Source organism: Pungitius pungitius, chromosome 21, assembly GCF_949316345.1.
Source record: "Pungitius pungitius chromosome 21, fPunPun2.1, whole genome shotgun sequence".
NCBI lineage: Eukaryota > Metazoa > Chordata > Actinopteri > Perciformes > Gasterosteidae > Pungitius > Pungitius pungitius.
This window is the reverse complement of record NC_084920.1, coordinates 4,595,604-4,620,626: the sequence shown is the minus strand read 5'-3', so window position 1 is coordinate 4,620,626 and position 25,023 is coordinate 4,595,604. Positions and strand designations below refer to the sequence as shown.

At 45.9% G+C, this 25,023-nt stretch overlaps 3 protein-coding genes across 4 annotated transcripts; 1 reads left to right on the top strand and 2 right to left on the bottom strand.

Annotated features, from left to right (window-relative positions):
* Window positions 1-171: 171 nt before the first annotated feature.
* Window positions 172-5,581, bottom strand: fkbp10b (FKBP prolyl isomerase 10b). The gene is made up of 10 exons (XM_037463625.2): window positions 5,192-5,581; window positions 4,742-4,887; window positions 3,567-3,756; window positions 3,207-3,352; window positions 2,358-2,547; window positions 2,085-2,230; window positions 1,561-1,750; window positions 1,338-1,480; window positions 1,083-1,246; window positions 172-629 (listed from the first exon to the last, which is right to left on the bottom strand). The coding sequence occupies exons 1-10, from the start codon at window positions 5,386-5,388 to the stop codon at window positions 435-437; spliced, it is 1,707 nt and encodes a 568-aa protein (XP_037319522.2). The 5' UTR covers window positions 5,389-5,581; the 3' UTR covers window positions 172-434.
* Window positions 5,582-5,897: 316 nt separating this feature from the next.
* Window positions 5,898-9,712, top strand: LOC119213200 (endoplasmic reticulum protein SC65-like). The gene is made up of 7 exons (XM_037464335.2): window positions 5,898-6,974; window positions 7,391-7,540; window positions 7,660-7,831; window positions 8,326-8,454; window positions 8,534-8,679; window positions 8,770-8,853; window positions 9,080-9,712. The coding sequence occupies exons 1-7, from the start codon at window positions 6,423-6,425 to the stop codon at window positions 9,224-9,226; spliced, it is 1,380 nt and encodes a 459-aa protein (XP_037320232.2). The 5' UTR covers window positions 5,898-6,422; the 3' UTR covers window positions 9,227-9,712.
* A 10-nt stretch (window positions 9,713-9,722) lies between these two features.
* On the bottom strand, window positions 9,723-24,888 carry adam11 (ADAM metallopeptidase domain 11). Of its 2 annotated transcripts, XM_037463624.2 has the most exons (27): window positions 24,674-24,888; window positions 24,296-24,432; window positions 22,501-22,577; window positions 22,233-22,299; window positions 20,189-20,271; window positions 19,894-19,951; window positions 18,538-18,601; window positions 18,020-18,141; window positions 17,235-17,309; window positions 17,023-17,094; window positions 16,308-16,474; window positions 16,095-16,179; window positions 15,851-15,941; window positions 15,618-15,669; window positions 15,331-15,430; window positions 15,123-15,194; window positions 14,690-14,782; window positions 14,506-14,586; window positions 14,367-14,417; window positions 14,224-14,287; window positions 14,001-14,106; window positions 13,786-13,905; window positions 13,515-13,689; window positions 13,300-13,414; window positions 13,042-13,132; window positions 12,443-12,460; window positions 9,723-11,592 (listed from the first exon to the last, which is right to left on the bottom strand). In XM_037463624.2, the coding sequence occupies exons 1-27, from the start codon at window positions 24,729-24,731 to the stop codon at window positions 11,583-11,585; spliced, it is 2,304 nt and encodes a 767-aa protein (XP_037319521.2). In that variant the 5' UTR covers window positions 24,732-24,888; the 3' UTR covers window positions 9,723-11,582. The 2 variants fall into 2 exon arrangements, with proteins under 2 accessions (XP_037319521.2, XP_037319520.2); XM_037463623.2 differs by lacking the exon at window positions 9,723-11,592 and having other exon boundaries at window positions 11,605-12,460.
* Between the last annotated feature and the right edge of the window lie 135 nt (window positions 24,889-25,023).

Here is a 25,023-nt window from a genome sequence, read left to right as displayed (position 1 = left end):
AACATTTTATGTTCTGAATGTTATCACACAAAAGAGGAGTTTGCTTGGCTTAAGTATTCCACTTGTTTAGCATTGCGGGTTATGCAGTTCTATTCCCTGAGCAGTTTTTCAATTGACACATGAATTATTTAGATGGGAGTCTAAGCAAAAAAAAAAAAAAGGGAAACTATATTCTTTTTCTTACAAAAGTTTTAATTTGGACTTCCATGGACAAATAAAGTTGTTTTTGGTTAACTCAAATACAATTCTCAAAGACAAACAATCATACAAGACAGAACTCCACAAAAAGACCCTTAGCATTATTTTCTTGTCATTTCAAAAAAGGCTGTCCACTGTGTACAGATAGTATTTAACCCTGCTGATGGAAAGTATCTTGCTTGTTTTTTTGGGGGTGTTGGGGTTCATCCCTGAGAGAACAAAACTCATTTCTATCATCACAACTCCTCATGCCTCGCCTCTTCCCTTTCCCTGTCCTCGTCTACCTTCAGCTTGAGTTCATCCGCTGTGATCACTCCATCTTTGTTTCGGTCCTGGTTATGGAACATGTCTGTAATGACACTCTCCATGATCATACCGGGCTTTATGCGACCTTTGCCCTCCGCCACCTGCAGCTTGATGAACTCCCCAAACTAAAATGTGTGAAGAGAAAGAAAAACAATGATGATCAATGAGTTGACGTTAAAGAAAACACTGCATTGAACAGACATTTTTATGATATACAACTTTTCATTCTTCTCTCAAGACAGTCAGACTTCAGTTGTATTATTAGTTTGAGGTATTTAAGCATTTTACTTTATATTATACTAGATTTGAGTGGGAAACGTAAGCCACCATTTATTTGATCTCATGATATAGTGCAGTATATTTATGCAAATAAAAATAAAATATTGTAGGTGATGATACAGCAACAGAAGAGATCATTTTGAAAAACTATTTGACAAAATATATTTGTCCAATCATAGAATTAATTAAAAAGTAATGATCCAATAATAATTTCCTACGAAAATGAGTACTCTGATGTAGCTCTAGATTCCATAAAGAAACTTAGCGTAGGTGGTAGTGTGGTGACAGCAGTAACAAACCTCCTCCTCTGGAACCGCTGCGTTGTTGTTGATGTCCAGGGCCGTGAAGAGGTCCGCGGGGCTCTCCTCCAGCCACACGAACAGGTAACCGGGTGGCACTCCCTTCTCAAAGCTCAACAGCTCCACGTCAAAGACCAACACCGCGCTGCCTGGCACGCCAGTGGCTGACGGAGACAGAGAATAACGCAGTTTAACTACAGGTTTAGTTCAGAACATTTTGGCAAACTGACGTTGCCGAGCATTAAAAAGCCTCACCCCCTTTTTCTCCGTGGCCGAGGTGAGGCGGCACAGTGATCACCCTCTTCTCCCCCACGCACATGCCGCGCAGGCCTTCGTCCAGCCCGTCGATCACCTTGTCCGACCCCAGCACGGCATCCTGGAGGCTCTCGTAGTCGTGTCTGGGAAGGAGATTAGATCGCTGAAGTGATGTCGGGGGACGTCGGCGTGACGAAAACGCCGGTTGCCCGGGGCGACTTACGAGGAGAAGAGCTTGGTGCCGTCCACCAGGGTGCAGTTGTAGTGGTAGCGGACGAGGTCGTTCTCCGCGGTAACCTCCTTGCACTCCTCGGGCTTGTGGGTGATCTGGATGTTCACCGTGTCGTTGGGGTTGTGGAAGTCGATGATGTGAATGTCGAATACCAGCACGGCATTAGCGGGGATGATGCCACCTGGGTAGACCACGCAGCATTATTTAACATCTATCTGGATGATTATACAGTCACATAATTATGTTCTTGATCACTGCCATAGTTCTTTAATGAATCTTTTAGACTTTTGGAATTTCAGACCACTGTAGAAAAGGCAGATGACAATATACCAAAGCAACAAATGGTTGTTTCTTTTTTAATGAAATTTAACTGCCTTCACTTTAATCTTTACATTATGATGACATGACATTTTCTTTACGCCATTCAAGTCTAAATAGGTTTGTAAATGGCAGCAGTCCTCCTCCCCTTATATTCCCTCTCTCGCACCCTTTCCTATCTAATAGAAATACTTTACCTGCTCCTTCCTCTCCATACGCCAGCTTTGGAGGGATGATGACCCGACGCTTCTCTCCCATGCAGACGCCCAGCAGGGCCTGGTCCATGCCCGCAATCACGTACCCCATCCCGATGTAGGTGTTGTATGTGGTGTTCCTCTGGTAGCTATGGGCGGTAACGCACATGGTTGAATGAAATGAAAATACATTTTAAAAAAGGTTTTTATTAGAAATATACTTTAAGGAGATTTATGCCCTGAGGCCAGAAATCCAAATCTTTGAACCAAGCGCACCTGGTGTCGAAGGTGACGCCGTTCAGGAAGGTACCGTTGTAGTGGTACCGCACGTAGTCCCCGGCCACGGATTTACGAGTGCACGACTCAGGGATCACTTGGTTCTCAACTGTAAGGTTATCCTTGGAGTTATGAATGTCTACCAGCAGGGCATCGAACACCAGGGTCGCCTGGGGGGGAATATCTGTACCTGGAATGGGGGAGGGGGGGGTTAAAACCTTACACCTAGCAACATCATGAACAGGAACAAGTGGTTTTATATATACTGTCTTTATTGAGTTTCATTTATATTATTACACTATCGATGATTTGGTTTTTCTTTATCTGATTGATTTTGGACAGAAAATAAAATTACTAATTTTGCTAAAAAAGGTAGAAATATGGCCTGGAAAGATAAAAAAAACTTTAAAAATGATGTAGGGTGACCTCCCCAAAAGGTTTAGGTGGTATTACAAAAGTTGCTGTGAATTAAACCACAGAAGAAATTAGGCCATCATGCTGTTATTCATGGTCTTCTGAGGAAAGAAGATTATATTTACAAAGAAAGAAATAGACATGGATCAGTGCAACTATCATGTTGTTAAGAGAATTGAACTATGTTCAATTGTCCATTATTTACTACCATATTTACTGATGGCTCCGTCCTCATACATGCAAACAGACAGACATCTGGCCTCCAAAACTGCCCCATAGCAGTAAGACATGATAACATTTTTTAATATGTAGAAAGATTGTAATATTATTGCTTTCCTCTGACTCTGGAGAAGGGTTTGGATGCAAAGCAGGAACACAAAATCCACTGAAAACATTGTTTTTAGACGTGTTTTTAAACCACCATTAGCTTTTTACCTGATCCTTTTTCTCCGTAGGCTTTGAAGGGCGGGATGACGATATTTCGGATCTCTCCCACACACATGCCCACCAGGCCTTCATCCATGCCCTTAACCAGCCAGCCCTCGCCCACCAAGGAGTCGTGGGTCTGCTTCCTGGTGTAGCTACGTAGGGCAAAGTCAAACACACAATATACCTGGGTGACACAGTACAAACACACAAATGAGCCTTCATTTCGGACAGGGCTTTGTTTCAGAGCATGACAAGACAAGAGAATGACATTCGTCTTCAAACAAGGATGTCTTTTCTGACTCTGGTTCCTTGAGTATTTTTTATGACCATTTAAAAAAACAAACAAAAAAAAAACAGCCAGAATACCTGGAATCGAAGACGGTGCCGTCGAGCAGCGTGCCGTTGAAGTGGTAGCGCACAAAGTCGGTGCGCATCACAGAGCGTTTGCAGTCTTTGGGCGTGCTGATGGTTTTGGTGACAACCAGGTCCGCCTTGTTCCACAGATCCACCAGATGGACTTCAAATACCAAGGTAGTATCTGGAGGAATCACATCACCTGTAGATTGAGAGTTTGATGAAAGTTAGACGGCCAAATCCTCTTCGAAATGCCACCTTAAAACCTTAAACAAGACTCCAGTTGAAGTGAGTGCTGTGATTGGTTGTAATGGAAGTAAATATGCCTCAAAAATAACTTGGATGTATTCATACATATTGGGATTTGATGAAGTTCCCAATTGGCGTCCATTTGCATGGGGATAATTGCAACCTGTCAGAACTGGTCTTAGTCGTGGCAGCAGTATGCCTCCAAGGACGGGATTGTTGGTCATTGGTCTGTTGACTTTGGGGATCCCCCCCCTGACTTCGCTCCCTGGCGCCACCAGCATGTTATTTCTTCACTTGTATGTGAAATATCTCAACACCAAATGGATTGTTTGGTACGCATTTGGATTCGGACTTTCATAAGTTGCCAGATGTCGGAGCCCACGGCCTATGACGCTCCATTGACTACTCATCTATGCACCTTCGGGGATCTTTACTGAACTCATAGGAACAGATAAGCATGATGATGGTGGAAGATGGTCAAATTGGAAAGCATTAACAGCTTGTCACTGTTAGCATGCTAATATTAATATGTAGCTCGAAGCAGCACTGCGCCTCAATAGGCAACGCGCTCACGGAGCAGTCCACTTATTGGTGTTTATTTGGCGGTGAACACTGATGCTATAAAAGAGGCGAGGAGAGGCCCGGAGGATCAAATGAGCCGGGGTGCAAAAAAAAAAACATTTCAATTTTATTAATATACACCAATATGTTTAATGGTATACACCCATAATATCACCTGAGATATAAAGAAAGGTATTGAGATTTAATTTTAACAGGGGTTCCTTCAATAAGGCATAAGTCATTTAATTTGTAACTGCCACATAGACAACTTGGAGCCTCCAGGGCCAGCCCTCAAATCTCAAATATGAATCTGCAGTGATTTATCGGTTGAGGAAAAAAAAAAAGAAGAATTGTCTGCATGAATGGTTTCCCTTTACCTGCCCCGGTGCTTCCGTAGGCCAGGTTCGGCGGCACGGTGATGGTTCTGCGCTCATTCACGCACATGCCCCGCAGGCCTTTGTCGATCCCCGCGATGAGCCGGCCCGCCCCGAGCAGGCCCACCTTGGCTTCCCCCTTCTCATGGCTGCGAAGGAAACCCAAATGTTGACAAAGGCTCCAGTGTTTAAGCTCTACTGTGAAAGGGAAATGACTTCTTTTTGTAGATCTGTATTAATACTTGCAGCCGTATCGTAACGCGTAAATCTCACCTCTTTTTTTCTGGAGGAAAAAAAAAACCCTTTAAACTTTGGCTAAACTATGGCTTTGCTTAACAAACTTTTAAAGCGTTCTGTGGCCTCTCCTGCATCCACCAAACCCACTTTGAACCCGTAGAAACAGAACCAAGATAAATGCATCAAACATTTCAGACACAATTAAGACCAACTTACCTCGAGTCAAATGTTTTCCCGTCGAGAAACGTTGCGTTGTAGTGATAGCGAACGTAATCTCCCTCTTTGGCTTCTCTGGCGCAGTTTTGCGGGATGAAGCGTCTGTCCACGACTACATCTCCCAACACAGGACTGGGATTGCACTCCACGGCAGCCCACGCAGTAAGGAGGAAAAAGACAACGCAGCAGGAAAACATCTTTGCAGGACGAGTTTAAATAAGTTAGGAGGGATTCGAACCAATCAACAACGAAAAAAAAATAACCCCAAAAAAAGTAGATCAATGTGAGCCCCGGAGCTGTTTGCTCTTTCTACGCAGAGGGCCGAGGTTGCAGATGATGTGAAGGGAAGCGGTGCAGGAATGCTGTAAACGTGGACAATCTCCAGCCTGCAGTGAGGACTTTCTACCAGAAGGAAGGAATGTCGGAGTTGGAAATGGGAAGCGCCTCCATCAAGTTAACCTCTGTGATGGAAGAGCGCTACTTCCTTAAGAGGTAAGGTCGCAAAAGGAGGGATTGGACACAAATATTAAACAGTTTCGTTCATTATTTATTTTTATTTAAATCGAATGCATCAACTTCCCTTAACGGCATGTCATATTTGTAATGTATGCCTGTTTTTAAGTAGATTAGAATGACTAGATCATCGGGTGGTTTTAATTGCCCCTTTTTGCTTTTATTTTGAAAGTAAAGTCGCCCATTCTTTTCGGTTCCTCGCCACATCCACAGAGCAGAGAGACCCGCCCCCCCTTGGATCCGAGCCGTAAAGTGATCTGAAAGCCCCCAAAGTGTAAACTTTTCCTCTAATGCCGTGGAGCTTATTCTCTAGCAACAAAATGTCGGCGGACCTGCTAGAGAGGGAATTAGTTTCCTATTACAAAACATCTCAATGTGAACAAAATATGTGTGATGACCACAAACAATTGGGTGCAAAGCTACAACTGCTTAAAACGTTTTTTTTTACCTACAGTATTTAATTTAATTTTAATTGTCATCATAAACCCCTAGAAGACAACAATTCAATACTTTTGGGGCTTAAGTTATTACATCTCATCTCATGCCCTTAATAAATCATATAGTTTAACTATCAACGACAACATAACCAATAACACAACAATGTCCAAGCGGTCCTTTTTACGCATGCAGGTGTATCCTCCCTGCGCCAAATAAAGAAACTTGGTGACAGCTGTAGATCCGGGCTGAGAAACCCGAGACAGCAACTCGGAAAGACCCAATGCCGGAATTCCCAGAGACCCTTAAGCTGTCCAGCAGCCCCCCCGCCCAGACACCAGCAGGAGCAACACGTAGACTAGAACATGTTGGATGTCCTCTTATCATGGTTACCTCTCGCGCGTTGCTGACGCTGCTATATTTGACCTATATTTTGACGACGGCCGCGCAATATGAAAACTATAACTTCAGGAATTTCCCCGCGGAGGAGCTCGCGCCCCTCGCGACCGCTTACGGGCTGGCTTTGGACCATTACGCAGCGGAAAGGTGGCCCGAATCCATCGAGCACCTGGAATCGTGTTTGCGTTTGCGCAGGCTCCTCCGCGACAGCGCGAGGTACTGCGCGCTGCACTGTGACGGCACCGAACACCGCGAACCGTCCACCGGGGGGGACCGGGACACCCGGGTCCACTGGCGCCTTGTGATGGGAGCGAATTGTCAGAAGAAGTGCAGAGCGCATTTCCCCGCGTTGCAGCTCCCTCCTCCCGGCAGACACATCCTGGAAGAGTTCGACAGAAGGTCTCCCTACAGATATCTGCACTTTGCTTACTCCAGGGTGAGGCGCCTTACTTACGAGATCGTCCTTGAACTTGGCCTTGAGATTTTAAAAGTTCTGCAATGTTATAGCCGAGGACCCGTAGTCGTGTTTCATTAAACAGGTAGATCGGAAATACCCAATGATCCATTCAAAGATTTCCCTTAAAGTAATGGAAAATTCCATCCTCAATCATGTCATGGAGGCTCATATGAGTGAAGTCCCTGAATACTTGAAACTAACAAGGGCAAAATGTCCCCAAATCACCATCAAAATATACGTTTCTATTTCTTATTGGGATACATTTGATCACCTCAGGCTCCTATATTCAAATTGAAAGCGTTTCTCCCCAGTTACACACAAGAAAGAGAGACAGTTATGGTACGTGTCCCAGTCCTTCTATCAACAGCGGTGGTAATCCAGTGCTCTGCTCCCAGTTGAATGACCTGCAGAGGGCTGTCCCGTGTGCCTACACGTACCTCCAGAAGAACCCCGAGGACCAGGAGATGCGGCGGCTGATGGAGGAGTACAAGAGCCAGTACGACCTGAGCGGATACCTCACGGACCACGAGGGGCACCCGCACGAGGTGAGGACCACCAGCCCGTCCTTCACAACGCCTTGTTTTTGTATTGTGACCCCGTGGAATACTTTAGCGTCTTAAACGTGCCAAAGTCAGAAAGTGCACGAATGGCTTCGTTCCTTCAGTCGTCCTTTCTGAGGGGCGTGAAGCTCGCCGATTCGGGCGACCACGGCCGCAGTGTGGAGCTCCTGGAGGAGGCTCTGAGGCTCTACCTGCACGAGTACGGCCTCTGTCAGGCCGACTGTGAGGGGGTCGTCCACCTCTCCCCGCACCAGGACTTCTATGCAGCCATGGCAGGTTGGTAGGCAGCTTTTTAAAAAAAGATGAGTATTAAATGAACAGAAAACAACAATACGGAGACAAAAAACAAGTCAAAAGGATTTTGGGGTATAAAATTTGATTTTTTTGTAGGAATTGAAGGGAAAATATTGTACGTTTTACTAGGTCAATATGTTATCTCGTTCAAGTTCATGTCTTAATAGATTTAATAGAATATCACCAATTCTTTTTTTGATTTTCTGAACTAAATCCGTTCATATAAAATAAGGCTAAACCAAAAAGCAGAGTTTAACATTTTAGTCACAGGGGCTACTTTTCAGCTGAATGAATACTTTTGATATCTAAAAATATTTTTCTAACTTTATTTTGTTAGTGTTCTTTGAATGCAGGACTTTAACTTGTAAAACTATATTTTTTATATTAATTTACTTTGGTGAAGGATCTGAATGCTTCCACACACCTGGTTTTATTTTGGGACTTACTAAATAATAATCTCTGCTCTGCTTTTCAAGATGTTTACACCGACACGTTGCGCTGTAAGCTGAAGTGTGAAGAAAACTTGAGGCCCAATGTCGGTGGTTATTTTGTGGAACCATTTGTTGCCACTGTATACCACTACCTACAGTTCGCCTATTACAAGTGTAAGTGTACAACTGCAGATGAGGATTTTCTTCCCTGATGCCGAGTGATGACCAACACTCACCATTGTATCCGATGCAGTGAACGACGGGCGCCGCGCGCTGCCCTGCGCCTACAGCTACTTCCTCTTTGAACCCGAGGACGTGGTCATGAGGCAGAACCTGCAGTACTACAAGGCCTACGGCGAGCAGTGGGGCCTCGGGCCGGACCACTTCGCGCCCAGGAGGGTGAGAGAGAACCTCACGCGGCGCCTTGGACCACGATTTGTTCAGTTTGTCTGCTGAAAGCCTCTGATCTCTGTTTAATGCGTCTAATAGGAGGCTGTAGGCCACTACAACCACACCGTCACTCTGAAGCAGATGCTGACATCTGCAGAGTCGTACTTGAAGATGGACGATGAGGTGAGATCATTGAAGAAAGAAAAAAAAAAAACCTTAAGGCTACTTAGAATGAGTAGAGCAGCGGTTCTCCAAAAGGCACTATGTGGGTATAAAGAAAACCCAAGTGACAGAATGGACAGACGGCCTTAAAAACCTTGTGTGATCTTTCACAATTTGTGTAAAACATCCATGAAAGGTTGTAAAACACTAAATGTCATTGAAAGGAATGCCGGGTTTCTTCCTTCAGGATTTTCTTGGACCAGAGGAAGCTGCACTTTTTTCCTCCGAGTCTCCCGACATGGAGTTTGAAGGGATCGGAGACTACGAGGAGTCCATCTACGCTGAGTGGAGACAGCCGGAGGGCAAAGGAGACGCCGGGGAGACAAATGCGTGAAGCGAGCCGAGAGCGAGAACGTAACCCAACGGTAGATCTGATAAACAACATATATAAAACATTGTTTTCAAACCAATCATGGTTTATTACCATATGAATGGAGTGAACTACCTAAAAAAATATGCTCCTGTAAGCATGTACGTTAATGCAAAAATCATGTACTTTCAATTAGCAGACTCTTTTTTTCTTCCAATTAGCAGGTATCATTGGATCAATGCAAAAAAACAAAGAAACTAAGAATAAATATAGTCTGTATGTATATGGAAAATACTTTTGTTCTTAATACTATGAGAGGCACAGATACTAAGATCTCATTCCAGTCCTCCACAGACCCTGTAGAAAACCCCCCCAACGTCCAGCAGATATTTATAAATATTTATAAAGACAACCGGATTCGTAAATAGGAAGAACTACAAGCTGTTTAAAGTTAACTCTCACTGGTACTGCGAAAGTACTTTTTAGAAGTCCAAAATGTCCAACGGAACACACTGTCACAGTTATTCAGATATGTTTTAATATGCATTTCAATATACAATATGAGTATTTACATTACAGGCCAAGCTAATACTGTTAGAATAAACAATGTGGACTTCCCTGTGTGAATCCTGTGAGTCCAAATACACCGCATGACCGCAAGCAGCAGCGGGGGGGGGGGGGGGGGGGGGGCCTTTAGCATCACATCCCATATGTACTCAGCACGAAGAGCGTCCGAGGACGATTAAAGGGAAACCCGATGACATTTTCCAATTCAGAGTTAGCGTTTTGTAGTCCAAAAATACATGTCCATGACTAACTGCACTCATTTGAGTCATTTATTGTAATCTGTCCCATGTCAGAGGCAGAGAAAAGGTCAACGTATTCCTTTTAATGCTACTGTAGGTCGACTGGCAGTGAAACTCGGATCCGCTCTTGTTGCACCTGTGCGATTATTCAGGGAAACAAAACAAAAACACTAAAAACACACAAGGTTCCTTTACACCTCGCTTTAAAATACCATCAAGATGGACTCTAGATGCACAGTACCACGCCTGTAATCAGTTCAAGTCTGATCTGAGACACATAATGATAAGAAAAGGTGCAAAGGGGTCCAAAGAACTACAGACGGACATCGTCTCAACCTGATTTAAAGATTCTGAGTTCCTGAAGGGGAGATGCAGACGGTGATGCACGTTAACTCTTTTTCTAAATGCAAGGGTTCTGACTTTATTTATAATATGTACATATCTATTGCTCATTGAACTAGTCAGTAAGAATGCTCAGCAGTTGGAATGAGCACATGGAAGCTACGATCTATGAACATTATGTGGAGTCGACTGATATCCTGTGCTAAAGCTGATTTTGGATATCGGATATCATATCATTTCTCAGTTTGAAAATCTCAAAAAGGCATGTATGAACCATACAATACTCCAGACGGAATTTTCCGTGATTCAATTGATCAGCCATCCCACACTTCTGGGGGAAAAACCAGAGGAGCTCCAACTTCTCAAGGCTGCAGATTCAAATCTTCTCTCGCAAAAGGAACACCTTCGAAAGTAGCAGTTTTACGCTGAGAGGCCCGGAGGAGTCTCCTCTCTCCAGACTTGTGCTTTCATTCAGAGCGGCAGTGACCCCCTGCGGTCTTCATAAGTCAGTCAACCTCATGTCACACTATGTACATCAGCACCCATGTTCGGCATACTCGTATGCATATTGGCCGTATATAGCTTACATATCACACAGCGGGGGGGGGGGTAAAAGTAAAAAAGTCCTTTGATATCATCGGCGCAGAGACACAACTAGCTTCCCCTCAGCCCCTAAACTGCACACTCACACATCGATGCGTGCTGTGCACAAGCATTTATTTTGAATGGACGAACGACAGCATGAGAGAAAGTATGGGCGGTACCGTGGAATGTAAAGAACCAGCACACAGAACAACCCTCAGCTAGACGGGCAAAGGGTCAACATTCCCTGCTAGTGGTATTTGTACATGTCCACTGCCGCTAGAGCCACATCACGGAGGGGAGGTGTTCTCCATCAAATGAACGGAAATATTTTTAAAAGGGGTAAAAACGGTCCATATTGCTTCAACTAGTGGAAGAGAAACTCGGAGTAAACACACTTGAGTTAACTGTGCGTCACGGACAAAAAATGTTGTAAATAAAAAAAAGCAAACGTTTGGAAGCATTACGGATGCGGTGCTACTGGAACAAATAACGACCAGGCTTCTCAGGAGGAGAAGAGCAGCGCAGACGGCGTTCATGGAGTGAAATAAGAAACAGAAAAAGGGGGCCGAGGTATCAGAAGGGGAAGAAGTCTCGTCTCCTGTTCAGCGTGGAAAGAAGACAGGACAGCGAAGAGATGCAACTCAAACTCACGAAGATCTGGAAAGAGAAGAGGAAGCAAGGAAAGGAAATGAGCTGAAGATTAAAAAGAGGGACAAACATTGAGGAATCTGATAGAAACGACAGGTCGGCAAAGACTTTGAAATAAGAGATAACAGACTTTCATTTAAATACTTGATTGGTCATTAGAAACATTTTATATTTCCCCTCTCCCATTTTCAAATGTTTTGTTCTGACTGTCAAAAAGCCGTTTAAATAAACCGTAACAAGAAAATTCTCCAAACCAAATGTTTGAGATTTCTGTGTGGATCACTTTCTGTTGATTGACTTATACATTAATTGACTATTGATTGATTAATCTTTGAAGCCGTAAATAATAAAAAGGAAAAAATAAACTTTAAAGAGGAGTTCAATTTTATTATTGAAAGTCTTATGAAATTAAATTTACAATATCAACACTGCATCTATATTCTAGAAATGGCAGCCCGGTTAGTGAGGGTACAAGCAGTACAAATAATAATGAGTCAAGTACCGTTTTGGAGTGTTTCCCAATACTAAAATTAAATTACGTTCTATGCATCTTGAAAGGCCAATATATGGAAGAAGACTGCAAACTAGCAAAAGCTGAATGAATACTGTGGTACGTGGCATTGGCCCATGCAATACACTCATCCAGATACAAATTAAACAGTTAAAAATGTGTGAAAAACTAAAATAAGTAAAGGCTTTATAAGCCGAGGAAATGTTTGCGGGCTTTGAAATATCTGTAAAGGTGCTCAGCTGATAACAAATTAGAGGCTTCCTATAAAAAAAAGGCCGCATTATGGTTTACACAATAAACCGTGGTTCATAACATTCGCCGGATCAGGACTGCAAGGCGGGGTCGTACCTTCCTCTCCGGATGTTTCTGGATCCGCAGTGAGGCAGGAACAAGACGGAGGGGGCAGAGAAAACAGGCCGTGAAGCAGAAAGACGGCAACGACGCTCAACTGTGGTTTCACATGCACGAGGAACGCAGCGAAGGCAAAAGAAAACATGCGACGAACCAGAGGCCTTAGAAGCAAAGCATTAAGAGGCTTTTTTGTGATGAATACATAGTATATGTAGTATTGCATACAAAATAAATCAGGAGATTACGGAAATAGATCTCACTCTAATAAGGTCAAATATATGCTGTATTGTTTTTCACATGTTTGCTTCTACAGCCCACTTAATAAAATGTCTTAGAAACTTCAGCAAATTAAAATAAATATTAATAATGCAAAGTGGAGAAGCTCCTGCCAGCCACCTCCTTCCATGATGGGAACGCTTACGACAAGTGACTCCGCATCTGCCTCCCGTGCGTCCCTCACCCCGCCATCAGTAACCAACCCACGTGGTCTCTGGTTATCCGCCAGACGACGAGCAGGGAAGCGTTTCAGCAGCGAGCTGCAGGCATGTGTGTGTGTGTGTGTGTGTGTGCGCACACAGAGGGAGACATGCTCTTACTTAAATCCCCATCCAGTTCCCCCGAGGACGATTGCTGCCACCAGAATTGCACCAGCAACCGAACCTATTATTATATTGGTGCCACTGGGACCTGTAGGGAGCGAAGGAGTGAACCAGTGAGGGGAAAATAAAAGCATAAAAAGTACCAAAAAATGACCAAATATCGTTATAAACGACTCAATATTGTGATTTAAGTTCCTGGGTGTTAAAATATCCTTCATGTTACTTCATGTTTCACACAACGCTGGGCGTCGCTACCTTTGTATTTCTCCGGGCCATCCGGCGGCGTGGGCACGAGGATCGGGTCGAACACACTACAGTCCTTCCCAGTGTAGTCCGGATCACAGATACACCTCACCTCATTGCTGCAAGTCTGCCGTACAAACAGACAAAAAGACGCACGGACATCTTACGTCGTCTGCTACCCACAGACCTTTGTTCCCGAGCGGCTGAGGCCCCTCGGACCGACTCACCCCGTGATGCGAGCAGATGCGCGCGGACGAGGACGAGGAGCCCGGGCAGGTGCTGAGGTTGAAGGTGGTGACGGGGAGGCAGCGGCGCTCCAAACACATCATGTTTGGGCCGCACGGCGCCCCGTCCTCCACGTAGCCCATGTCCAAGCCGTCGTCCAGCACGGCGTGGCCGCCCCTGTGGGTGGTGGTGGGGGGGGGTTTGTTTGTCACGGGCCAATATTACCTGTTCGAGCCTTCAAATGGCTGCTCAAACTAAACCGACTTTCCTCACCTGCAGTCCAGGTATCTGTTCTGATGGTGGATGGTCAGGCTGGTGACCCTCCCCTGAAGTTCACCAAACCTCGGCCTATCCGTCAGATTGGTGCACAGCAGTAAGCCGCACAGGACGTCCCTGGTGGAGACAATAAATAAATAATCCTAAAATGAGATTCTATAAAAGAAAATTGGCTTTTGAATGTGTTTAATGAAGCCATGGTGTTCTCTCACTGTTTGTTGCACTGCACCCATCCCTGACCAGTGGAGTCCGGACCACAGTTTCCTTTCTCTGTGCCCTCAGAATTAAGCTTTTCGTAGCAGAACCTGTCGGCCGAGTCTGAGAGGACACAACTTCTTTCACACTTGGAGGAAGCCCCAATGCCTTTCTTCTCGGGAAATTCAGAGGGCCGTGCATCATTTAGAAATAAAGCTCAACATGGCAATGCAAACCTACTGTAGCCCCACAGCGTCCTGCACTGTCCGTCTCTGGTCTTACAGCGACCTCCGTAACACCGACCCTGAGTGAAGAATAAGCACTTTGGTGAATGCAGCAACAGACGCTTTAACAAACACACAGCACAACTCGCGTAGCTTTACCTGTCCAGCTTCGCACGTGTAGCCATCCAGCTTGTGGACGTTATGAGGACACTGAAAGAGAGGGAATACAAATCGATTGGTCCGTCCATCCGTCGGTCCTCACGACGGGTCACAGACTTCTTTCGAGGACGCATTTTACCTGGCTGGAGTCTCCCATGCAGGTCTCGGGGATGTCACAGTCGTTGACAGCCTCGCGGCAAGTCACCCCTCTCAGCTCGTACTGAGAAAGAAAAAAAAAGGCGTGAGGGTTGTGGAACCGACCGGGTGGGGGAATAAATAGTCCATCGGGGGCCTCGGGGGGAGACAGCGGAGACGCGGCTCACCCTGCAGTCCCGGCAGCAGAGCCCGTTGCTGCACATTGCATTGTGGGTAAGGGTGCACTTCTTACAGCAGTTGGCGCCGTTCCGTGCACACTCCTGTGAGGGGGGGGGGGGGGGGGGATGTTCATAGATATTTTTTTTAACTCACATTAACGACTGCACTTACAAACCATTCTCCAGTTTCTTTATGAATGAAGACTGAATGTCTGATACAGGGACGGGTTAAGATCAAACGTCTAGCTCCAAAAAGGTTCTGGACACTGAAATGTTCTGGACGGATTGGAACCAGATGTGACAAGTTGTTACTGTGAGTTTTAGCTTTTTCAACTACATTCAAGGCATAAATTGGGCTGAACCAAAGGGTTAAAATCCCCCCCGTCCTAATCTTGGTGTATAATACAAGGAGTGTGAAAGTTGTTGCTTGAAATGCGCTCACCACGAGCGATCCACAGTCACATTCCTCTCCCGGCTCCACGAATCCATTCCCACACTCTGGTGGGTCCAACAACTACACGGTTAAAAAAAAAAGAGACAAAGGGGCTAAATTCAGAGTAAAACCAAATACAAATCACCAGAACGGACGATGAAAATACATTTAAACCAACTTTAGTGTTGAGAGAAATCTACAATGACGTGTCTCCCACCTTGGTGGGCTTGTTGAAGAGACAGCTGCCTCCTCCCTGCTGGAGGAATCGCAAGTACTCATCTATACTACAGCGGGAGAACTTCCTGGGCAGGTAGTAACTATTCAGTAGAGGAAAAAAAATAATAATAATTTGCAACATTGGAAAAGCAAAGTCTGATTACAATATGAAATTCTGCCGAACATTTCACACAGTTTTACACAGAAAACCTGGAATAAGTCTTTGTGTGAAGAGACTGTTGTTTTACGTCTCATTAATAATGCATTCTGAATAGAAAGGAAGCATACCCCGTGTCCTCCATGATGCAGCCCAGCCACGGGTCAGGACACCTGCAGTCTCCTGGACACATGCACATGAAACACATTGTTTTTCACCACTTGAGGGAGCTGCGAGGAGATGAATACCATCGGCACATTCTCACTGGAACAGCAGAGGAGTGCTGTGTCAAGATCTTTGGCAGCAACAGCGATTCAATTTGGAACTTTAACCCGAGACTCCTCAAAAAGTGCGTCCGTCTCACCTGCGGCCAGTCGCTCTTTGTTCCTCAGCATGCCGATGTTCTGGCCAAGGCTTTGACTCAACGTGATGGCCATGGGACCCACACTGCCGAACTGAAGGCACACATATAAATCAAGCTAACGATACATCACAACTAGAGGGAATGGGAATGATTCTTCTGCATGAAGCTCATTGGACAAGCACAATGATTTGTTGCCTCTCTCTCTCTCTCTCTCTCTCTAATCCGAGTAAGGGACGAGCCTCACTTCGTTGATGCCTCCGCCCCTGGTGACTGAGCAGATGCCCCCGATGTAGGCCGCTTCACTGCGGCTGCTCATGAACGTCCTCCCTCTGTGGAGCAAGGGAGAGCAAATGAATAACAGGCGGGGCAGCAGAGGGGAGGCAGGAAGAAAGACGAGGCAGAGGGTGAACGAGCAGAAGGCGGAGGACACGAAGAAGAGAGAAAACGGAGGACTCACGAGAAGAGGTGGACGGCGTCGCAGCGTTCCTTGATGCTCTCCTTCCTGTACTTCATGAAGTCACGCAGAGTGAGCAAGGCGTCCTCACCCACCGAGACCCTGTTCTCAGAAGACCAGGTTTCCATGGCCACCAGGACGATGCGAGTGTTGAGCTGCTCCTTGTAGATCTGGAAACGTCAGAAAGGAAAAATACATGGATCTCACTACAGTTATTCTACATAATACCTCAAAGCAGTTGTATAATGTATAAATAGAAAGGATTGAAAGATTAAGTAATAGTTGAGTTTAAATTAAAGAATAAATCTAAACCAAAGCTTCTTGGTCGTGTAAAATAAAACAAATAAATTAGTCAGATCTAAAGGGGTTAAGTTGGGGACAAATATTGCAGATAATTGAGACGGTTGAAACCATCTCTATTTTTGACAGTGAGAGACAGGCAGCAGTCGGTTGCCGTGGAAACCAGCATCACTCTCCCCAGTAAGTGAGGGGTTTCCCATGCAGAAGACCAAGTGTCCTTTTGTTATTTATATCAGCATGTTTTGGGAGGTAAACCCAGCGACTAAAAGCATTCACTAAAACTAAAAAAAACACTTGAAAAAGAGACAACAGCAGAAAAGCTGAAAATGTAAGAAATAAGCTCTGAATTGTGGGAACTACAATAGGTTCCATGTTGAATGGGTGTTTGAAAAACTCTGCAGCAGTGTTTTCCACTCACAGCATCGGCCATGTTCACCACCGCTTTGGCAAAGTTCTTCGTCTGAGCGGCAGACCGGCGAAGCTGCACAAACTAACGAGGGGAGGAGGAGAAGAAGCGTTATAACCGATTAAAGTCCCATCACTTTCATGAACGTCACGCTCACTTCCTGTTAATGCCTTCACGCAGCGCTCGGGGAGATAAGGGGAAAGAACAAAGTGCCTCCCACCCACCAGCTCGTGGTCGTTCACCACCATCAGCTCGAGGTACTTCGTCTCAGTCTGAACCGTGCGCTGACCTCTCCGCACCTGGAGGGAGCACAAGGAAATGCACACAGCCAGAGGTCTGAGTGCGGCCGTCGCACTCGACCGTCACACAGGACGGACAGACACACACCCACACACACACACACACACACACACACACACACACACACACATACACACACACACACACACACACACACACTTACACAGTGCGCGCACGCAAACCCGGTGGGGAAACAATTACTCACACGGCACTCGGACGCTCGTGAAAACTACAGTCTTTTAGAGAGAGTACTTTTTTCCATTAAGTAGAATATTTCTGTCTGAAGACATCATTTGCAGCTCCTGCATCACTTCTTCTACCAAGAAAAAAAAATATTTGTATTCGCAACATTTGATATTTATTACTAAATAATTGACAAATTAATAGAGCCAGGTATTATTTTATAAGATCTAAACACTGCTTTGTTAGATTCAGAAGAGACAGCAAACAGTGCAAAAATCTGTCATCACATTTATATTATATGGACCAACGATGAAACCTTTTTTAACTGACCTCAGCCCATTAAAACCAGTGAACAGAAAAACCAAAAACACCAGAAATGAATGTTTATGTTGGAGGCTGAGACGGATGCAGCGGAGGCCAAGGACCAACGTGTTATCAGTAGAGTCCAAAGGTAGCACAGCTCTCCGTCACGTCTCGGCATGAACATGCACATGCGCGGCCATCTGTCTGCGTCGTGAGAACTCACTTGTCTTTTTGAGCGTTTCAGGATTTCTGTTGAAACAGGCTCGCCCCCCTCAGATCGTCTGTCTCCATCCTTTGGCTCACCCTCTGTCCGCCCCCCGGGCCCCGTGGCGTTCAAAGAGCATCCTGGGAAAAACACACACACACACACACACACAAACACACATACACACGCGCACAGACTAAGTGAGAGGAAAAGTGGCTCATCGTCAGACCAGAGCTGGATGTAACTGTGTATTTTGGTCCAGAGATCTGCAGGAGAAATCAATATCTAAGCTGGCGGCGGAGATAGGAAGAAGGGGGAGAGGATAACTTGCCAAATGGAGTGGAGGGGGGGGGGGGGGGGGGGGCAGGGAGGGAAGAACGGTAGGGGTTGAGTAAGAGGAAGGAGGGAGTGTCCGGCACAAAGAGGAGAGGCAGCAAAGGAGACATGTAGTGCAAGGGCGAGAAGAGCAGGGATGATGTCACTGAGGACCAACCAGTCATATCACTGGTCACTGACCAGTCTCACTGTGGTCCTACCTGGACAGGGAGTTGGGACGAGGTCAATGTCCGGCATCCGATACACAACGTGGTCATTGTGTTCCTGAAGGACGTCCTCCAAAAGCATGACAAATAGTGACAGAGCGAGAAACAAGGGAGGGAGGAATGAATGAATGAATTACATTTTTAACATCAATGTACTAAAAAAAAAGAGAAGTTAAGGCAACTTTGATTGCCTGAATCTTTGCATCTTTCTTATTTTGTAGGATTTGAACTAAGGACACTGAGTTTAGTCTATGTTTTTCCAAACCGAAAAGATTATGACCTCAAAACTTGACCTCAAGCCGGAAACCAACCTGCTAAAAGCTCGGCATGAAGTAAATCACAGTGTGTCTCAAATCTGTTTAACGAAACAATCTTGTGGGGAGTAAACTCCAAACACTGGGTTACGACCTAATAAAAAATCAGAATTTAATTTATTGTATAACTGCAGTACATCTATATTTTGTGGCCCTTTTTTATCCCAGGGATAAAGAGAGAAGTGACGTCCGTTTTTAAGTAAAACTTAACCAGATTGGAGATCAGGTCAGAAGGCCTTTAAGGCCTTTAACAAGGTGTACCAGGCTTTGATCAACAGAACTATTCTCTGTGAAAGGGCATTCATAAATAGACTTTTTATCCTAAACTGAAGTCGTCAGCATCGCTGTGTGAGAAACCGCTGCCGTGTCCGAGGGGGGGGGGCGGGGGGGGGGGGGGGGGGGGCAGGAAAGTGCTCGGATGCATAATGAATCAATTACCAGTCATAATGGTAATAGCACTGCTGGAAAATGTGGTACACTTGAGCTCGGAATAAATACTTTATGAAAATGAGCCATCGGAGATGGAGGAGGGAGCGAGAGGAGGGAGGGAAGGATTTTGAAGATGAGCCGGGAGGATATTGATCCATCTCTCCACTCCATGTAATAGAGCCGTACGTCGATTACTGGGGCTCCTTAATGGGGGGGCCTCTCCCACTCTAAACACTTTTCTCCCCTCTCAGTCAACTCTGCCTTACTTCAATGTCTTTTTCATACTAGCTCTATTCTGCAATCAGATTTTTTTTTTATTTTTTTTTAAGCTCTTCATAAGGCCTCTCATGTATTTCAGCTTTCAGCAGTGGTGGATTGTGTGTCAACTCAATACTTTCCATGCAGAGATAGAGTAACGCTGTCTGGGCTGACGGCAGGTCACGGACACTGGAGAGAGAAAGTGACACTGCGGGGGACTTTTAAAGCGGATGTCATTGAAACTATTGCCGCCAGTTTGGGGATATTTTTGTCACAACCTTGCTGCCTCATCTTGATGTGTGCAACTATTATTTTGTACTAGTTTCTCCTGCTTGACGTCCAGACTCACCTGTCCACTGCCGACAGGTTCGATCCCGTAGGAGAAGGTGCCATCGGAAAACATTCCCCTGAAAATCACCCAAACACAGCCGCATGTTAGTTTGTCCATTGGGGTTTCCCCCCCTGGTCTCAAAAATGTGTGCTAAGCTAAGCAGCTACATATTCATCACGGATGAGAGAAAACGACGGGTCACCCTCTACTTATCTTAAGTCTGATGTGTCAAAGTCTTCAAAACCTTAGACACCAAACGTTGGGTCCCGACACACTAGATGCTGAGGGACACAAAGGGGGGGGTTGGACTCACCGCAGGCCGTGGCAGGTGGACAGAGCCGCCCAGGAGCCCGGCCGCCCGCGCACGCGTCCATGGTAGTAGCAGTGCTCGCCGCCCTGGAAGCAAAGCGCGGAAGACGTTGACTCATTGAACCCCGGACTGAAGCCACCGCTTCCTTTTGGGGGGGGGGGGAGCGAACCAACATACAAAAGCTGCATCTCAAAAAGGGCTTTTACTGATGAAACGGCTGTGTGCACGTGACAATAATTTCCATTTCCTGCAGTGCTGATACTCACTTGACACTAAATATCTGAGGACAACTAGTCTCCCTTGTTGGGAAAACAGACCCATTTAACCTAAAGGCTGTAACAGGAATCACTATAATTCATGTTTTTTGTAAATATTCTGCAGCCAGCTGTTGTTTTCAGTTGATTATCCGTGTAGAGACCTGTGGGGTGTTCATTCCCGGATAACTTCACCTGGTTCTTGATAATCCCGTTAAAGGCCCCCGGCTGGATGGTAACGTTTTAGAATATAGTGTTTCCACACCGCCTCTCACGGCACAGGGAGGATCAGATTACACCGGAGAGGAGACTCACTCGCCGCCGTCGGGCAGACACAGTTTAAACGTGTGACCTGGCATTAATGTTTTAGAGAGTGCAAACACAGAAGGATTCATAATCAAGCGGGCTTTATTTTGAGTGGAGGGAGATTACAGCAACGCGTCTCTGTTTCGAAGCTACAGGGAGAGAGTGTGTGTGTGTGTGTGTGTGTGTGTGTGTGTGTGTGTGTGTGAGAGGGAGGTTCAGTTTCAGGTGCTTGTAATGAACCCCAATAAGTCATATCTGCCACCTGAGCCTGCTGTTGTCCAACATGGCTGGTAGACCAGAGAGAAAAGAGGCAACATGTACAGGCTGCTCTTAATGCTCGGTCAACCCTTTACTCTGAGCTGTAACTTAACAACCTCGCAGAACCCTTTATAGTAAATGACGGAGAGACTGCTGCATCAGGACCTTGTGAGTTTAAGCATGAAATAGAAACTGCTTGCACGAGAGACAAAGTTATTAAATGTGACATTTGAAACTAAGTTTATTTGATGTCTGGACTTTGACTCAGCATTGTTGAGCTAACGGGGGGGGGAAGGCATTGAGACCATAGGAGCTAATGGGAGGTGAAAGGAAGAAAAGCATCGGCAACAAACATTAGAGCCCATCAAAGAGTTTGTTGGTGCTCAAAGAGCCTGACAACAGAAAGTAAGAAATGAAAGCGCGGCTATGAGGGCCAAAATGGGAAATGTACAGCATATCTTTCAGCAAATAAACTCAATTGCTGAATATTACCCCATCTGGTTCCAACGGTCAGGGCGGACTCTGGTTGTAAGATTTGGTTTAGTTGGTTCTGGAAATGAACATGATTTGAATTCCCCTCACGGCAAAACACTACAGACCCACGCTGCCGCTGCCTGCTGGTACCCATGGCAACCATCTACTGATTGGTCAGAGGGGTCGTTGCCCGAGACAAAAGAGTAAAAGGGAGACAGAGAGAGAGATAGCGAGAAAGGGGGAATGAAAGGAGGGACAGAGGCTATAATTAATCAGGGGATGGAGACAGATCCCAGATGTTTATGAAAGGTGGAATCATCCGGAGGATACAGCAAACCCCTGAGCCACATCTGAATATATATATTCATTTCAATTAATTTCTGCCAGAGTTGAAGGTAAACAAGCACTGCTGCCATTATTTATTGATTAAGCTCAATTTTACCCTCAGAGGGACACACCCATTGGCAACTAATAGTCTAATGGACAAAAAGGATTGAAAAACCTGACAGAAGAGGATTCAAACATTTATCAAAAGTTTATTTAAAAGAAGTAGTTTGGGGAAAATGCGTATTATGCTTAATTTAGCACATCTACTGGAAACTGCCAGTGGTCCAGTCAAAAGGGTCCAGTTATTAGATCAAACACACAAATGGGTGGATTAGTGATGCTTAGAGGAGCCGTAACATCCAAGCAGTTTTCTTCTTATCAAACTTTTGGCAAGAAAGCCAGCTGGTGTATTCCTTATTCTGTCTTACCATATTCTGTGACAGCTGCCCATTCTCATCATAGTGACGCTCCACATAGTCTCCGGATAGCAGGTTGCTGGAGAGAAGAAAACAGATGGACATTTAACTTCATTTTGAATTTAATAATTTGTTTGAAGAAGAAAAATTGCAGGACTGTGTGACTACCGGCACCTGTTAGGGGGAATTATTCTAGATGGTCAAACAGAACATTACTTGTGTGACGACTAATTTAAGAGGGGGAGGGGGAGGGGGGAATGCTTTGAAAGTGGCGACTTACTGGTTGAGTTCCAGGTCAAGGATGAAGGACTTGCCGAAGGCCTCCACCAAGAAGCTGCTCTGCGCCACGTGGACCGGCTGAGGGAGGAAGAATGGACTTAGATTTACAATCGGACCCCTGAGATAGCAATTAAAGAAGCAACAGAACCTCAAACGGTATCGGATTTATTAGGATTGGCAGAAGATATCCATAAAGAAGTACTTTGGTGCATTGTGTTGGTCACAAACACTATTGAATATCCATCGATCCAATCGAAAAAAAACCCCACAAAGATGCAGAAAAGAAAGGCACGCCTATTTTGGGAACCCCCTCCCTGAAAGAGAGATGACTTTGTCCGTCCCCAGATGAAACTGGGTGTTGTGGCTCATCAGCTCAGTCTAACTTTGCCCCAAGGTGAGCCTCACCCACAGACTCTGCGGAGGCTCCCATCACCACTTACTGGCTGAGCTGAGAGGCGTCTCTCTCGCTCTCTCTCTCTCTCTCTCTCTCATTAGTATGAGCCGTGCACTCACTGCAAACCACTTAATACCAATCTGAACCTGCGGCCGGGTCCATGTACGGTGCAATAAAAAGACAACAATGGCGCCTGTGAGCAGAGATGAGGAAGCTGCGTCAGCTTTGGCCATTAGAATTTATTTTAACATAAAACCCTTAATAGTTCACTGCCACACCACAGTTCATTGAACCGCTCAGTTGAAAGAACCGCTCTTATCTTTGAATCTTCTTACGTTCTCAAATGGAGGTCGGTCACTTGACTGCAGTTATTTACCAAATTCCACGTCGTAAACGGACCTCTCCCCAAACAGCCAGCGGACCACCTTCTCCAGGGGTTCCACTCGCTCACGGACAGAAGGTCCCGAGATGGCACGCGGGCCCACAGAGGGCGGCTGAAGGTCGGCCCCCGAGTCCGTATCCACTGACCGGACTGCCGCTGACTGACGGGCAGCGTTTATGGTGAAGGTAACGAGAGAGGACGGGGAGAGGTGTGAAATATAATCTAATGGACTAGAAAGGAGGAGGCGGCGGCTGGGGGGGGGGGGGGGCGGAGTGGTGGCCTGTTTTTTTCTGCTCAGTTGTTTCCTGGACACGCTGTGCATCATGTGGGGACTGTCAGGGTATGTGTGTGTGTGTGTGTGTGTGTGTGTGTGTGTTGGACAATTCAAATAAAAAAAGAGGGAAAAGAAGGGTGAACCAGGGGGTGACAGAGAGCAGGGGAATAAGGGAGGGGGGGGGATCGGTTTTGTAGAGATCTAGAACTCTTCAATGCATTAATTTATTATGCAATATTTTGATCCCACTGCATTCTCCCCAGATATTCGTTACAATGACTTAAGGTTGGGATACAGACCAAACATGTTGATATGAGGCTGTACCAAATTGTCAGTGTGAAGCTTGAAAGAATATAGTAAAATAAAACATCACAAAAACATGCAATTTAAGAGGCATTGACAAACTATAAAGCAAAATGATTCTTTTTTTAAAAAGTACATCTTTGCCTTGTATGAAGAGAATGATATAATACGAGGAATGCATCTCTCAAACTATCCTAAAATCATGCATGATAAAAAGTGTAAAAACATATGTCCATTCACACCCCATTACGTAATATATTGTAGCTTTCACTTCTGGGAGAATTCCTAAAGAGGGTGGTAGCTCTCCCAAAACATGAATGACATCCATTTACTGCGTGATCACCATTGGATCCCAACAACAACTTTTGTACCGCGTGTAGAAACCGAGATTAAACGATTGGGGGCACGACGTCGTGGAAGTGCGGCGGGGGGGAAAAACTCACCCGCGCGTCTGCCGTGTAGTTTCTGATCCGCGTGTCCAGGCGGCTGTGGAGCATCTCCTCCTCGGAGTGGATCCGTTGCAGCAGCCGCTTGGGCTGAACCAGCTCTTCTGCTGGCGGACCCATCGGTTCCCTCAGACCTGCGAGAGGGCCAGGGGAGAGGTTTCAGCGCGCAGGCATGCACGATCCGCCGCGACGGTACACGGCTCAGCACGTCTTAATTCTGCAGAATTCAACAGTAACTCGGTCCTCGTTATTACACCGGTTGAGCGCATGCGACAATCGACCGGAAAACATAAGATTCATAAATTCATTCACCCCCCCCCCCCCCCCCCCCAACGATGATCGGTGTGATAAACCCAAACGATCACGTCTGCCTACCTGTCCCCGCGCACCGTGCGCACACTGTAACGAACAGCAGGCATCGCACAGCGTGCATGGTGCTCACATAGTCCCGGGGATGTCCTCCGTGCAGCGGCCGTCACACGAAGCGATCGGAGCCGGGAGCGCAGCTGCAGAGGGAGTGTTGTTGACAGCGCGGACTAACACAGCGGCGGGGTTCCTCCCCGCGCGGATCCCGCATTTCTCAACCTCTCTCCGCCTGCAGCGAGTTAAAAGCCCCCCCCCCCCCCCGCCCCCCCGGCGAGGCTCTATGCGTGTGCGCACACGCACGCATGCATTCACACAGCTCTTCGGCTTAAACTCAGGCGCGCGTAATGGTGGAGTTTACG

Excerpts from the sequence above, each read along its gene's own strand:
- fkbp10b (XM_037463625.2), bottom strand. The coding sequence starts at position 5,388 with ATGTTTTCCTGCTGCGTTGTCTTTTTCCTCCTTACTGCGTGGGCTGCC. Across the intron at positions 4,888-5,191 it reads GGGAAAACATTTGACTCGAG|CCATGAGAAGGGGGAAGCCA; the intron begins GTAAGTTGGTCT and ends TTTCCTTCGCAG. Across the intron at positions 2,231-2,357 it reads GGCGTCACCTTCGACACCAG|CTACCAGAGGAACACCACAT; the intron begins GTGCGCTTGGTT and ends TACCGCCCATAG.
- LOC119213200 (XM_037464335.2), top strand. The coding sequence starts at position 6,423 with ATGCCGGAATTCCCAGAGACCCTTAAGCTGTCCAGCAGCCCCCCCGCC. Across the intron at positions 7,541-7,659 it reads ACGAGGGGCACCCGCACGAG|TCGTCCTTTCTGAGGGGCGT; the intron begins GTGAGGACCACC and ends TCGTTCCTTCAG. Across the intron at positions 8,680-8,769 it reads ACCACTTCGCGCCCAGGAGG|GAGGCTGTAGGCCACTACAA; the intron begins GTGAGAGAGAAC and ends TGCGTCTAATAG.
- adam11 (XM_037463623.2), bottom strand. The coding sequence starts at position 24,731 with ATGCACGCTGTGCGATGCCTGCTGTTCGTTACAGTGTGCGCACGGTGC. Across the intron at positions 24,433-24,673 it reads CGCACGGTGCGCGGGGACAG|GTCTGAGGGAACCGATGGGT; the intron begins GTAGGCAGACGT and ends GCCCTCTCGCAG. Across the intron at positions 15,195-15,330 it reads TCTTCAACAAGCCCACCAAG|TTGTTGGACCCACCAGAGTG; the intron begins GTGGGAGACACG and ends TTAACCGTGTAG.